The 16,306-nt window shown below is 46.5% G+C and overlaps 1 protein-coding gene across 1 annotated transcript in view; it reads right to left on the reverse strand.

Moving 5' to 3' along the window:
- The window catches only part of SGPP2 (sphingosine-1-phosphate phosphatase 2), a 78,325-nt gene that overhangs the window by 12,473 nt on the left and 49,546 nt on the right, over window positions 1–16,306 (reverse strand). The window contains exons 3-4 of the mRNA XM_081142714.1: window positions 10,611–10,790; window positions 8,003–8,092 (exon numbers count right to left, since the gene is read on the reverse strand). Of these exons, the coding sequence (XP_080998840.1) occupies window positions 8,003–8,092; window positions 10,611–10,790 (270 nt within the window). The remainder of the gene's footprint in view (window positions 1–8,002; window positions 8,093–10,610; window positions 10,791–16,306) is intronic.

The raw sequence follows: 16,306 nt of genomic DNA on the forward strand, positions 1-16,306 counted from the left end.
GAGGAAGAGTGAATGCCTCTGTCCAGAAATATTAATTTCCTATTGAAACGCAGTGGTGTCCACAGGCATCAGTCAGAGGCAGGAAGCACATCTACCTTGTCACTGAGGGGAGCACGAGCAGTCGCGTCTCTTGATATTCGTGGCTATGGGGGGGGCTCGGACCCTGATGCCCCTCCCTTCTGAGTCATGACTGTTCTGAGTCACCTCAGATATCTGAGCACAAATCTAGGGCTCAGGATCCCTGGGCACGGCATCCTATAGTGGTAACGAGGCAGCTTTGAAAAAGACTTTTTGAAAACTCACTGAAGCTCCAGAGTAACTATATGAATCAGAAAAAAATACGCCAGCATCCACCTGCAATTTGAGAATAAATGACTGCCTGGAACCTGAGCATATTTAAGCCTTCGTTAAAAATTATGGTGATGTGCCCTGGCCCAAAGGCTCAGGTGGTTGGAGCACCATCCCATACACCAAAAGGTTGTGGGTTCGATTCCTGGGCAGGGCACATACCTAGGTTGTGGGTTGGATCCCCGGTCGGGGGCCTACGGGGAGGCAACCGATCGATGTTTGTCTCTCATGTCAATGTTTCTCTCCCCCTTCCTCTCTCTCTAAAAATCATTTAAAAAATATACCCTCAGGTGAGGATTTTTAAAAATTAGGTTTTCTACAAGTGTGTTAAGACAAATTATATGAAACTCGGATATAAGGCAAAAAAAAATTTCAATGTCATATGGGGGCAAAGGCCACCCAAGGATCACAGGAGGGGAAAGCACTTTGTTCCACTCACTGCTTACGACTGACGGACTCAGACGCAGTGAAGTGAGAGCTGGTAGGTTTTTGTTTGGTAGAGATGCACATAACTTCTGTTCAGTGGAAATGATAACCCCAAAGGTTACACTTTATAGGACAGTTTTGTATATAACCCAGCAATCTTAATGTAATATTTATTCATTAAATTGTCTGTAAATATTTAGTTCTTCTTAACGTCTCATTGGTTCCTCCGCTAATTAATGAGTAAAATCTCTGACACCTATTCATGTTATATTTGGGCAAGAGTTCTGATTTTCTGATTTACCACTTAAAGATTATACTCTAGCAAGTAGGTAATCATTTCAATGTTCATTCATATGACTATCTTGAATGACTGAATATGCATATTCCATATAATAATTACCATTTTTATCTTTTCTTTTGTATATTCTAATGGGACTGGTGTGCTAAAAAAGTAAATAAAGCAGGTAGTTATATTTAAAAAAACACACACATAACAAAACATATCTTTATTGATTTCAGAGAGAGGAAAGGAGAGGGAGAGAGAGAAACATCAATGATGAGAGAGTCACTGATCGAGCCCGCAACCCGGGCATGTGCCCTGACCAGGAATCAAACCCTGATCGCCTGGATCCTAGGTGGACGCTCAACCGCTGAGCCACGCCCGGCCGGGCATGCTTCTTAATGTGATGATGTAATAAGGTATTATCCCATGCTTTTATAGTATCAACTAGAAAGATATTCAGCTATACTGTATATTTCTAAACTCTACTCCATATACAGCCTGATTTAGGAAATAATCACTTGCTCACCTTGGCTTCACAGAAACCTTACAAGTTCAAACAGCAGAGCTTCGTGAAACAGACGAAATTCCCCACCCACGCTTCACAGTAACACGGACAGCTCTAGCTATGACGAATCTCAGGGCTCGGCAGGCCCCGGGGATTGTGGCATCAGCTCAAACAAGCTGCCAGGCAGGTTACAACATCCTCTGTGACACCTGCTAAGCAGCCTGCAGGAATGACAAGCAGAGGGAAGGGCAATCTGCGAGGAGACACAACAGACACCGTCAGACATTTCAGTGATTTTTCTCAGGTCTGGGTGGGCAGTCAGGCCTTTGCGCAACCAGAGAGGAGAGGAGGGTCATGTTCGATGGGCTGTGGTTGTGGAACAGGCCCGTGCGGGCTGAAGTGTAACTGGCCTTGTCCCCGTATCCGCTGGGATGCGAATGGGTGCAGATGGTCCCCATGCTCTGAAAACTGAACCTGGCACTAGAATCTGCAGGAAGCTTGTTGAAATGCAGGTTTCGATTCAGCAGGTCCCAGGGGGCCTGAGAGTCTGCATGTCTAACCAGCTCCCAGGTGACACTGAGGCTTTGGTCAGGGGACTCCGTCGGGAATGGCAAAGACCATCTCCCATCGCTGAACTGCAGAGCCAACTCAGGCTCTTCATGCTGAACGTGGCGGGTTTGAGCTTCCCGGGTGCGTTTTTGAAACACATTAAAATAATAAAAACTGAATGCCAGTGAAAGACGACTTACTAACACTTGTAGGATGCAACTAAACATATTTTTAGGGGGAGATGCAGAGCCTTGAGTGATATATTGGAAAGAAGGGTTATAAATCAGTGGTTAAGAATCTACTTCAAATACATTGGCAAGATAACAGCAAACTAATTCTGAAAGAAGTAGAACAACAAAGAACAAAAATTAATACATGTGCAGTAGAGAAAATTCACAAAATCAAAACCTGGCTCTGTGAAAAGACGAGTAATATTGATAAACCCCTATAAAACTGATCAAAAACAGAGGCAGACTCAGGAATGAAGAGAGATTGTTCCAGACCCTACAAAGATAATAGACTATTGTAAACAACATTATGGCAACTGATTTGACAACTGAGATAAGATGGACAAATTCCTAGAAAAACACAACTTATACTGATAAAGGAGAAAACAAAATCTGGATAGTCATATATATATATACACACACACACACATATATAATGGATAGATATGACAGCAAAGACATTTGAAGAACAAAATTGGAGAACTTTCACCACCTGACACCAAGACTTACAAAGCTCCAGTAAATAAGAGATGGGTGCTGGCATGCAGACAGACTAATAAACTAATGGGAAAGAGCAGAGAGTGTATATATAGGGAGAGTATAAATAGTCACTTGGTTTATGATAAGTTGATGCTTCCATAAATGCAAAGAGGATCGTCCTTCTAACAAATAGGGCCGAGTACATTGGGTACTCCTATACAACAAAAATGAGTCGCAAAATCAATTCCAAGTAAATTGTAGATCTAAATAAGAAAAGCAAAATTATACAGCTTCTCAAACATGAGAGAATATCATCATGACGTTGTGGTAGGCAAAAGTATCTTAAACAGGACACCAAAAGTTGCAAACATAGGTAAAAAATGATAATTGGATTATGTTAAAATTAAGAACTTCTGTTCACCTGAAGAGACCACTGGAAGAGTAATAAGGCAAGTCACAAAATGGGAAAAGAAATTCGAAATACATATATCTGACCAGTGACTCACCAACAAACCAATCAAGAAAACACAAGCAGTCCAATAAAAAATTGCCAAAAGACAAACAGGCACCCCACTAAAAAGATATATAAGTGGCCAATAAACATATGAAAAGGGGCTGACATTCATCAGAGAAATCAATGTAAAAGCACAAGGAGATATTGCGATATACCCGCTAGAATAGCTAAAATGACAGTGACGGACATTGGCCAGGGCTGCAAGGATGTGGAGAACTGGGAATCTCATGTCCTACTGGTAGGAGCGTAAATTGGTACAATTCTTCAGAAAACACAACGGTATATCCTTAAAGGTGAACGGTGCTTATGACCCAGCAATTTCACTTCCACATTCACACTCAACAGTAACACGTACATATCTGCTCTAAAAGGCACATAAAAGAAAGTTCGGGGGAAGCATCATTTATAAGCCTCCAACTGGAAACCACCCAAACATCTGTCAGTAATAGGAGTTAATAAAGTATGATACGGTCATATAATTTAACACTATACAAGAATAGAAATGAGTGAAAACTATATACAACCACATGGTGACCATCACAAACGAAACAGTAAGGAAAGGAAGCCAAATGCAGAAGAACGCATACTGCGTGATCCCATGCATGTCCAGTCCAACTAGGAATGGTGCCAGGGACCTGGGGAGTGGGCGCCTTGGGGGAGATGCAGAGCAGCGGGCAGGAGGGGTCTTCTGAGGCGCTGGTAGTGCTGTGTTTACAGTAACCTGGGTGGTTGTTACTTGGGTGTACTAGAGCAAATTAAGCTTGAAACATGGCTGGAGGCAAAAATGACAAAACTGAAGCTGTGCAAGTTCAGAGTCTTCTACAGAGTAGGAAAATGCAATGATGTCAACGTAGAAAGGATACCACTGGGGCTCTGCCTGCCCTCTCCTTCTGATGACAGACCCGATTTACTTTGGAGAACTGCACTGCGCCTCCCACATACCAAGTCTCACGCTAACCCTAACCCTGGCTTACGCAGGCTGGCTCCTGACCCAAGGTCCAGTCACAGTCCCCGGCACCCCTTGGAGAGCGCTGGGTGCAGCAATGGGCTCATAACCCAGGTCAGGACAACTAAGTACCTTCCCTGAAATTCATCCCATTGGAATCCTTTCAGGAGTGAAACAAAGAATTTAAGGCCAGACCTCCCTGGGTCTAGTCTCGGAGAGAAGGCAGCTCCAAAGCATGGATCCATCACATGGAGAAAAGCCCTTCCTGAGGCTCAGTTGTTTGGCCCCAACTATGTTGGATTCCAGGAGCTACCCAGTCTTTCCAAGATATTCTACCCTGTCCCCTCCCTCACAGCTGGCTGCAACTGGTTTACTCTTCAAACCAAGAGAATATGAGATTATACACCGAAAAATCATTTCTGTAAATCGGTTAGGATGCCTTTCACTATGAGAAATATAAGACTCCAATAAAAATCAGCTTGAGCTATAAGGAACTTTGACCTTGAACAGTGAGCCTAGGGAAGGGCGGCCGCAGGTGCGGTACATTCAGCAGCTCAAGAGTGTCATCAAGGCCCCCATGTTTTATCTCCGTGTTTGCCACGAACAGTGCTGACTTCTCTCAAGGGTGGGTTCCCCTGCGGGCCCCAGATGGCTGCTGCTCACAGTTGGGACTATCTGTGCCATGATTCCTACCCAGCAGGTGATGGAGAAACTTCTCCACGCAGGGACCAGCATAATCAGATTTGGAAATAATATCCTGGCAGTGGTGTGAGAACAGCTCTAAGACATCTTTAAGAGCCAGAATTAATCCGGCTTGGTGACTTCCTGGCTGGTGGAGTGTGGGAAGGGAGGAGCCAGGGGGATGCCCAAGTTCCTTATTAGGCGTCTTGGTAGGTAGAGGCAAGGCCAGGACTGGTTTGGCAGGATGGTGACAGTGCGAGCAGGTTCGAAGGGTCCCCACGCTGCACTGGGAACAGCCAGGAGCTGACTGGAGCCTGTCCAAAGCCCTGACATCACAGCAAGCCTTTAGCCCCTGACAAGGGGTGATTTAATGGCTGAGCTAAGCTCTCCGTGACCTGCCCTTCCCCTCCGTGCACAGAGAACCGTGTATATAAAACAGGCACGCCTGGGGACACGCTGTGGCACCCTAGCTGTGCGGGGTTAGCACAGTTGATGTGGACAGGAGGGGCAGCGGCCGTCTCTCCCTTCCTCCACCTTCCCACTCGGGTTTTGTTCAGGAACACACCCACGTCCCACTTTAAAGGGTAATTAGCCTAATCAATGGCTCTCAGCCCTGGCTGCCCATTAAAATCAACCGAGGAGCTTTGGAAAAACACCAGTGCCCAGGGCCCTCATATATATATGGCTGTGGTAAAAAACACATAACATAAAATTGACCATCGTAACCATTTTTAAGCATACAGTGCAGCGGCATTAGTGCACTCACACTGGTGTGCAAGCATCACCACCATCCATTTCCAAAACTAAAACTCTATACCCATTAAATAACTCCCCACTGCCCCCTCCCTCCACCCTGGGCAACCACCATTCTCTTTCTGTCTCTATGCATTTGTCTACTCTAAGGATCTCATGTAAATGGGATCATACAATATCTGTCCTTTTGTGAGCAGTTAGCTCACTTAGCATTATGCCTTCAAGGCTCGTCCATGTTGTAGCATGTGTCAGAATTTCCCTCCTTTTCAAGGCTGAATAATATTCCATTGTATGGACGTACCACATGTTCTTCACCCAGTCACCTGTCAATGGACGCCTGGGTTGCTTCCACTTTTTGGCTACTGTGAATAATACTGCACTATGAACATGAGTGTCCAAAGAGTTCCAGATACTTTTTAAAGCTTCCCTTAGGGTCTGAATATGCAGACAAAGTTGAGAACCACTAGTGCAGAGCAGTCCCCCAAGACTGAGGGGGCCGGGAGAGGCGTGTCCTTCAGTAGGCCCAATCCAGCCGTTACGTTTAGAGTACTTGTCATATGCAGTAATCAGACCGTAAACATCTGTCTCCATCAACAAACCTGAAGGCTCAGGAGGGTAGGGTAGGTTTTGTTCCCTCAGTAGCTCCCAGATGTAGCCCAAGCCTGGCAACTGGCAGGAACTTTTAAGTTATTGGTGACTAAAGAAGGCTACCAACCCACCATTTAACTCTATCCTACTATTAAAACCAACTGCTCCCTTCTGCTACTAGAAATCAGGTACCATTGGACCCTGGGCCATGCCTCTGGCCCTGAGTGGGGCCTGGGCCCGAGTCAGGGCCTAAGATCTTTATGAAATAAAATCACACGTGTGACAGGATGGTGGTGGGAGGACCAGCTGCTATGGCCCCTTGCTCTGGTTTCTTCTAGGTCAGATGCTCCAAAAAGAGTGGCTGTACACCCCTCCCTTTCATCTGAATGAAACGCCTAAATGATCTTCCCCCCAAATCTCTGCTTCCCCATTCCCATAACCCACTTTAAAAGGCAGAGAAAGTCACGCTGCTGTATTTTTACTGAGGGGGGTTTTCTGTACTCCATTCCCATCTGCAACTCCACATCCATGTATTTCCTTTGTTGGTGTTTTTAAACCCTCACCTGAGGATATTTTTTCCATTGCTTTTCAGAGAGTGTGGAAGGGGGGAGAGAGAGAAATAAAGGAAGACAGAAACATCGATGAGAGAGAGACACGGCATTGGTCGCCTCCCGCATGTGCCCTGATGGGGGCCGTGCCCTTGGCCGGAACCTAACGTGGACCCTCCAGGCCGCAGGCTGACGCCCTAACCACTGAGCAAAACCGGCCAGGGCTGCTTTGGATTTAATGTTAACCTCAGTTCCCAAGATTTTTTTTTTTTTTTAAATATATCTTTATTGATTTCAGAGAGAGGAAAGGAGAGGGAGAGAGAGAGAGAGAAACATCAATGATGAGAGAGTCATTGATCGGCTGCAGCCCGCAACCCGGGCATGTGCCCTGACCGGGAATCGAACCCTGATCGCCTGGATCCTAGGTCGATGCTTAACCACTGAGCCATGCCCGGCCGGGCCCCAAGATCATTTTTTATTAAAGCCCATGGAAATTAAGAGGTAGGTGCAGATAAAAAGTACCCAAAACACCCGAGAAAGCTCTGCTTTGCTCCACGTTTGAGTCTGTGGGCGTCGTCGGAGGGAACTGCTTCGTAAAGGGGAGCAGTGGGGCAGCAAATTGAGAGCGCTCTCCCCCACCTTGTCTTAGAAGCTGCCAGATGCACTGGGCACCTCCGGCCTAGGGCCGTACGGGAGGAAGCGAGCCCATGATTCCGGGCTCTTCTGACCTGGCAGGGCCCTTGCCTGCACCGGCAGCTGAGACCCCGAAATTCAGGCCTCTCTCTCTGAGGACCTAGGTGAGGAACTGCGCCCACTCATCGCACCCCTGACCCTGGGCGTGTTCCCTGCACTGCTTGCTTCAGCAGCAGTCAGCCAGCATGAAAACAAATGACGCAAGTCTCTGTCACTGTTCCAGTCAATCTTCAAAGTCACAAGGATCTAGCCCAACTCAGCCTCCTTGATATTATCTTAATAAGTCATTACCATTATTACATATGTGCCATAAAATAATAATTACTTAACTCACTGGCCTAATGGAAAATGTAATTACACATGCAAATCGCTTTATAAAAGTACCGTGTGAAGAACACACTGGCACAGCAGCCAAAATACTACCCAGACGGTCACCCCAAGATCCAACCGCAGAGTCTTACCAGGACTGTGTGCATCCCCGTGTAGAGTCTGCTGAGACACACCAGCGTGGAGAACACCACGGCCATCAGCAGCCCCAGAGCGAAGGGATACTGCAGGGAAGAAAGGAAACGGGACGTCAGCTTGTGTGTGTGTGTGTGTGTGTGTGTGTGTGTGTGTTCTCTCTCTCTCTCTCTCTCGATGCCTTAGAAGAGGCCAGGACTCCCGATCCAGTAACTGACCTAGGCCAGACCTGAGGGAAGAAAGGGGAGGATGCCCGGAACATAGTGCTGGGGGGAAGTTTCACAACACAAGACACAGCAGAGCGTGGCCTTAAGGCCTGCGTCCACAGCTATTGTGCCGGCTGCTGCGATGGAGGAGCTAGTTATTTTTCTCCACCTATTCTTGGAGTGAGACCTGTGAAGTGTGCGGTGCTGAGCAAGGGCAAGCTAGACGGACAGCACTGGGGTGGGGAAGTCCGGTCACCTACTGACACGAGCTGCGGTGACAAAGCTCGGCAGCAACTGGCCCACGCTAAGAATGGGCACGTTTATGTCCAGATGTCAAGGCAGAACCCAGACTTTACTAAATCTCAACGTTTGCTGGTAGGACAGCAGACCGAGGAACAGGGCTAGTGCCGAATCACATGAGGAACGTACGAATAGCCTGCTTATGAACTAGACATGGAGATATAATCCGCCAGGACTCGTGTCTGGTCTTTCCCAGAGAAGAATAAAGAACTGCCTGTGTTGTGCGAAGCACTTTATAGTCAGAATCTCATTTAACCTTCACCTAACCTATGAGATAGAGTTTCCTCATTTGTAGAATGTGGCTAACGATAGAACCTAAGTCACAAGTTGCATTAGTATTAAACGTTAGCATGAAGATGCTTCCCCATCAATCATCACATCTGATCCTCAAAACAGGAGCCAGGGCTCAGAGAAGCAAAGTGACTTTCCCAAGGTCACACAGTCAGATGTGACAGAGTCAGAACCAGAAGCCACACCTTCTGAACCCAAGTCCAGCATAGTCTTTCCTATGTAACACGTGAGTACAGTGGCAAGTGGCTGGGTGTCTCTTCTTAAGGTTTATTGTTAACTGGGTGCCAGACTTTAATCAAAAAAGTGCTAAAAATTAATGCGTTAGTGAATTCTGAAATTAGAGTTTGAAATTAGGCTCAACACATATTTATGTGAACAAATCCCATATTTAGTGCTATTTAGGGGCAGTAACTCAGATAGCTAAACATATTTATCATTAAAATTAAATAGGAAAGAAGATCTTAACAAGTCAAGCCTTATGAAAACCACTGCATTGTGTGATCTGAAAAGAATTTTTAAAATAGGCCCAGGTAGCCTTAAAATATGCATATAAATGGTGGTGGTGGCTTCCCTGTTGTCAGCCTCAATCGCTGTTTTTCCCCAAGGTAACATCAGCACGTTCACAGGCCTCTCTGGACGCTGAGAGCAGCCGGATGAGGGCTGAGACCGGGCCCGCTATTCCTCCTGGGGTAGATGTCACTCACCAGGCACGGCATAGCTCAGAAGCCTGCATTACATTAATTCAGATGGTACTGGGGCGCTCGGACATTTTTGACCCTGGCATGACACTGAAGCAAGTACCAACACAAGATTATACCTGGTTGGAGACATTCCTCAGCCCTCCCTTTCCCATTTAGGAAACCGAGGTCTAACCCAGGTGGTCATGACCAGGTAGATGACAGCCAGGGGAGAGCCAGGACTTAACGCTAATCTTGTTCTTGTCCAACCCCATTAGGCTGACACCCTCCCCATTTCAGTAAAGTCTGGCACGCAGAGTGTCCCTGGGTTTCTTGGGTATGGGGGACAGGGCGAAACAATACTGTCGTTTATGGATGGGACTGCTGGATTTAATGAAATCTAAGTTTTCTAATAGATCAAAGGTAAAATTATGAAATGAAACAAAACTAGAGCAGGAGTTCTAAGACGGATAAAACAAAACTTGATTGCAGTAATAATCTAACTTTTAAAAAGGTCTGACAATAATTGGCATGTTAGCAGAAATTGGAATTTCATTAAGTGAAATTCTCCTGTTTCTGGCATTTATTAATCTCCTGTAATTCAGACAGTTTTCTAGAAAACATGGAGCCATTACTTGTAATGGTTGAACCCAAACAAGGGACAGAGGCCCCCCGGGGAGTCATTTGGGGCACGGACTCTTCGCCCCTGGCCCTGGGAAGTCTAGCAGGAGGATTTGGTGGAAGCATCTCAGCCCCGGGGGGTCATTTACTAGGATCATAAATGCCTCGTGTCTGTTGAAAATAGGATGGAAGCCCCGACTCAAGTGCTGTCTCGTCAGGCAGTTCAGGGGGAAAATGCTTTCCGAAGGGGGGAGACCACACACCCCGGTTCCTGGACAGTCCCCGTTATGCTGGTGGGGTTACTGATGGTGTTCACTGTCGTTCTCAGGCACAACCTGGCTTAGGTGCTAAATTGTAGTGTCACTTTACTTATGAAGAAATTGTCACCGATGGCTTAATAGGTCTCAGTTCCCCTGAGGCTTCATTTCATGAGCCTCAAAGTGCCCAAAGCAGCTTTCGAAGAAGATTCTGAAGCTCTCGTGGCCCGAGAGCCTCCCGCAGCAGGGCCTCACCTGGTACCTGTCCACGGTAGAGATGAGGAGGGTGAAGGAGATGGCGGTGGCCGCCATGGCATGGGTGGACGGCATCCCATACTCAGCGATCACTCTCTTCTCCAGCTTCACCACCGGAGGGGTGGCGGGGCGAGGCCACTTCAGGATATCCTTGGCCACCTGGCCAATGTACATCACCAGCTGTAAAACCGAGGGACCGAGGTGAGTCTAACCAGGTAAGGAAAATCACTGACCCCCCACGCTTCACAAATTTGAGTTTCCCTGTCTGTTGGCTGAAATGCCCTTTCTTTCAGAGCCAGCTGCCTATTGGGGAAGGCTTCCAGAGTGGTATTTAATTGATAAAAAGAGAAACAGGCCTCTGGATTCCACAGGGCAACTAAGACGCAGCATGAACTCACTTTATTTCAGTCACATAGTTCACAAGCATTTATATAGCACAGATGTGTGCCAGGCGGTGTTCTAAGAGCTTTATGAATGTTAACTTAAGGTTTATCCAGTAATATTAGTAGACTGCAGTCCCATTTTACAGATGAGTGAACCACCGTATACAGTCAGTAAATGGTGAGACTCGCTGGATTTGAATCTAGAGATTTTGGCTTCAACATCTTTGCCTTAAACGACCATGTGATAGTTCTCATCCAAACACAGGATGGCCCTGGACTAAAAACCATCGATACTCAAATCAGACAGCCATCGTTTTCAAGCTTTAACCAGAACAGTGACTCTTCTATGGAACTTGTAGCTAAAAATTTGAGTGCTACTGTTACTCCTGTCATATGTAGGTGACATATTGGATTTAATTTAACTTCACTCAACAATCAGAAGCATCAGTAAAATAAATGCTATGGAATTTTCAGCCCAACATAAAGACACCTCAATCTGGAGTTTTTTCAAATGACTTTTTCATGATGCCATTGATGAAGAAATTTCCACTCCTTTTCATTTTTTTCTTAAAGCAGAAGAAAGAAATCAGAATTTGATTTTTATACTCTGCAGAAATGAACAGGACTGTTAACAAGAGACTTACTACTTTTTCAGAGAGCTTTACAAGAGAACCATTTCATGATGATTATAAAGAAAGAAAAAAGAAAAACCATTTGCTTAAGTCTCTGCATTTGAGGCACCTGCACCACACAGGTGCTATTTTATTTGATAAAAAAAAAGTTTTTATTGATTTCTTAGGGAGAGAGGAAGGGAGAGGGAGAGAGAGAAACATCAATGAGAGAGAAAAAGTGATGGGCTGCCTCCTGCACACCCCCTACTGGGGATCAGAGCTGGAAACCTGGCCATGTGCCCTGACCTGGAATCGAACCAGCGACCTCTCTGTGCCTGGGGTGACGCTCAACCAACTGAGCCACACTGGCCAGGGCCACAGGCTCTACTTTAAAATGCAGATTCCCAGCCCAACCTACTAAATTGGGGCCCCATTCCCACAAGACTCCTAGGTGGGTCGATCGCACAGGAGAACTTGAGAAGCCCTGGTATTCTTGCACAGGTCACTTTGTCATGGGCTTTCATCAGAAACTTTCTCATCTTACCGTGACCATATTGATCTTACTAAGGCTTTATTTGGCTCGCGATGGATGGGTTACCTTGCTCTGGAACAAATCCCACTATGGGAAGACTATTTCGAAATAATCACGATTAGTCAGCCAGCTCTCCTTAGGGTCGCCCACCTCCTGGCGCTTTCTTTTTAGCTCGGTTAGCTGCCGGTTAATTCGGAGCTCGATCCCAGCACAGTCCGTAGCCCCAGAGGCTGCGTATGCTTTTGTGCTCTGCAGCCACTTGCTCCTGGTTAAAAACCGAGAGCCACCGTCTGTGCACAGCAGGCTGGATCCGCAGGCTTTAGTGCCGCAGTGACAGTCACTCCGGATTCCACGGCTGCGCCCTCTAATCGGACTTTGAAACTTAACCTCTTTACCGGCCCCTTATTACCAGGATCCACTGTCCTGGAAACCAGCTCGCTCTTTTATGTTTCCGCCTCCCTCCCGCGAACCTGTAAAAACCACATCAGACCAACTACCATCCGGGGAGTTGAGAAGCCTGCAGATGTTCCGACTGCCCAGGATTTCTCAGGGGCTGCTGGAGGTGGTCAACCCTGCCCCGCCCCCGCTCACCAACAGAAACAATTTATAGGCATCATGACTGACTCCAGTTGCTCCAAGACACTTTAAACCCCTTGGAGACAGGAAACCTTAAGATCATACACAGCGTGAAGACAGACTGGGCGACCCTCCTCCAGATAAAATTTCATTTCCCTGACGTTCATGAGATCCTCTGACTTCACTGATATTTTGCTTTCTATGTTTGAAGGATGTTTTTAAGAACTGGGGCAGTTGGTCATTTTATTTTTTAAAAATAGGTCTTTATTGATTTCAGAGAGAGGAAGGGAGAGGGAGAAACATCGACGATAAGTCATTGATCGGCTGCCTCCTGCACGCCCCCTACTGGGGATGGAGCCCGCAACCCGGGCATGTGCCCTGACCAGGAATCGAACGGCCATCTCCTGGATCCTAGGTCAATGCTCAACCGCTGAGTCACGCTGTGAACCTAAACTGCTCTAAAAAATAAAGCCTCTTATAAAGAGTCCCATGGCAGAAGAGAACTATTTCGCCATTCATTTTGCAGTTAGAGAGTCTAATGATTAACTCATTAGGGCTCGCCCTAAATGGAGGACTTGGCTCTGTACGTAAAGGGAGCAAATTAAGTTCCAACATCTATCACATTCTTCTGGGCTCAGGCCCCAGAGGCCTATATGCAAAGGAAAACTCCCTGAGGAGGCAAGGCAATTACACAGCACTGACACCTCAGCTGACCTGCCGGGTCCCCTGCGTCGTGGTGGCTGATGGGGAGGGGGAGGGGGAGAGTAGCATTTCCCGATGAGGAATTAGCCGATTTTCTTACTTCTGCCATGATTACAGGATAAAGGAATCACATAGGTTGGGGGGGGGGGTATCCATTTCTTTGGATAGCCCACTGCTGATCCCAAGCAGAAAAAAGCTTTTCCAGTGAACCCATCTGTCAACTGGACGCAGGCCGTCCTCACAGCACGGAAGAGCTTCCAACCGGGGTCTGTCCCTGACGGCTGGGCTCCTCCAGGCCCTCAGAGACAACAGCACATTTCCTCTTAGTGTGGTGGCCCTTTCCAGTTATTACAACCCAAAATGACAAAGTTTGCTGTGCCAAAGACATCTCTGAATCACAGGACGTTCCTCTTCACAATAGCATAAATAAAACCTAAACAGTTCAGGAAATAGGTCATCAGAATAACATCACTGCTAGTAAAGCAGCCACAGACTTTCACAAACAAAGCCACGTGTTCGTATTTCATACACTGAGGTTGCTGGCTGCCCCCACTGGTCCCCCGCCCCACAAAGCAACCACTGTTACTACAATGAAAGCTAAGTCCACTGTGGGTGGAGAGACACCCAGAGGCTCTTTCAGATTACACGCCCCACGCCCTTCAGCCACGCACAAATCCTGATCAACTCTAACATCTTTCTTCCTCTGGCTACACCCCCGGCTCCCTCCACCACGGGGGAATTGTGGCGCAAGAGACTCACTAACAGGAGGGCATGACACCTCTCAGGTCTCGTGGGAATTACGGTCTATCCATGAACTTATTCTCAGTAAGTCAGGAATTATTTACAGCATCTCTCCTGGAGAGTAGAGAAGCACCCAAAGACCACAGCTTCTGCACCAATACGCCCCTGTCCCGTTTTAAGCTCACCCCCCTTTTGCTCAGCTTCCTAATGTGACCGTTTGGAGAACGTGAGACCAGACACCCAGCCGCTCTCCTCCTAGGCGCACACCCGAGAGAAATGGAGACGTAGGTCCCCACAGGAGCTTGTGCATGACTGTCCCCGGCAGCAGGCCTTACAATGGCCGGCCAGCCAGTTTAAACCACCTAAAGGCCCGTCAGCGGATGCGTGGATCAACTCAATGCGGTGGAGCTTTACCACACCCACTGTTACCTGACCGTGAAAAGCACTGAGGGGCTGAATCACGCTACGGCACGGGTGGCCCTTGACAACGGGGTGCCGAGTGAAAGCAGCCAGGCGTGGAAGGGCACATGCTGTGGGATTCCGTTTATATGGCGTGTTCGGAACAGGCAAATCCAGAGCGACAGAGAGCGGGTCAGTGGGTGTCTGGGGCTGCGGGAGCGGGGTGGGAAAGCGAGTGCCAATGGATGCGAGGTTTCCAGTTGGGGAGATAAAATGTTCTGGATTTAGATAGTGGTGACAGTTGCATAACTGAAAATACTAAAAGCCACTGAATTATACTCTTTGAAAAGGTAAATATTACATGTAAATTATGTCACAATTGATGAAACTAGGCATCAAGATGGGTCCTGAAATACCCCTTCTTTGTGTCCTTGAAGTCCTTTGTTCCAAATGTTATTGACAATGTCTGCAAATATTGATCTAACAGAAGTAGCAATGGGGCCTATTAATATTCTTGTCTTCAAATGTCCTGCCCAGCTCTGGCCCTGAACCCCATTTCCACAGGGCACTGAGGAGGTGACCACAGATGTCACAGAGAAAGCTGGGGAAATTCCGTCTACTCAAACCACGAGCACGGAATTCATTTTAAGAGCAACTTTTAGCTATAGAGGCTTTTAAGATCAGTGATTTTACAAAAAAAGGAGACCAACTACACTAGCCCTGTTGTGTGGACCCAGGGTTCAGTGTTTTTTCGTCCCTGGAATGAATACACACTGCTCTGTAGGCCCCGAGCTGCCTCCAGGGACTGGATTAAAAGCATTTCTTTGTTATGGTTATTTGGAAATATTCTAGAGACTACTGCTTACCATCCAGTGTGAAAAGTTGTTTTCAATTGAATATCCTCTCATGCTTGTGGCTCTATTTTTATTTACTTTTTAAGAGTCAGGGCTCTTTTACTGTGTATATCACGTGGGTTTGCATGGGTTTGTGGGGACAGGGTGTGGGGGGGCATGAATCACTGAGAGAAGCAATTGTGATTTCAAACTAATAAAATTTCATTCCATGCCTGAAGCACCAAAACAAAGAAATCACAGAACAAACATTATAAATCACAGAAGACTATTAGAAAACTCATCTTCACATATGCCAAGTTCTGTAAAAAATACGTTAACTAAAGCAACAAATGGCAGGTGAGAAACAAAATAAGTTACATTTGCTTGCTCTAACTCTCCACTTTTTCAAGCTCATACCTGCTTCTGAAATTTTTGAAGATAAACACTAAAGGTACAAAGATCAGTAGTTAAGTCATGGGTGTAGCATAGTTGTAGGAAAGTTGCTTCAAACTAGCTGAGCCTTTTCATTAAGACGGAGCTGGGTTAAATAATACGTTATATTTGTGCGGTGATTTTTTTTTAAGTGTATTTTCATAGACGTTATTTAATGTTCACGTCATTCCTGTTTTACAATGAGGACATTGACGATTGCAGAGGGTGACTGTCTCTCCAAAGATAATGCCATTGGTATAGAGGAGCTGGACTTGGGCTTTTCTCCATATTCCACCATCTAGCATCTGACAAATAATACACGAGAATGAATATCTACCTTAAAGCACAGATATTAAAATGGGGTTCAGGCTCAGTACACCCTGAAATATATTTAGCCTCAGAGAGTGTCTAGGCTGGAATCACCCTGAGAAGAGAAGACGCGCCCGTACCTGCCCCCTCCTGTCTTTCCACGTGGGGAGGTCGGGGT

This window comes from Miniopterus schreibersii, assembly GCF_964146895.1.
Source record: "Miniopterus schreibersii genome assembly, chromosome: 7".
Taxonomy (NCBI): domain Eukaryota; kingdom Metazoa; phylum Chordata; class Mammalia; order Chiroptera; family Miniopteridae; genus Miniopterus; species Miniopterus schreibersii.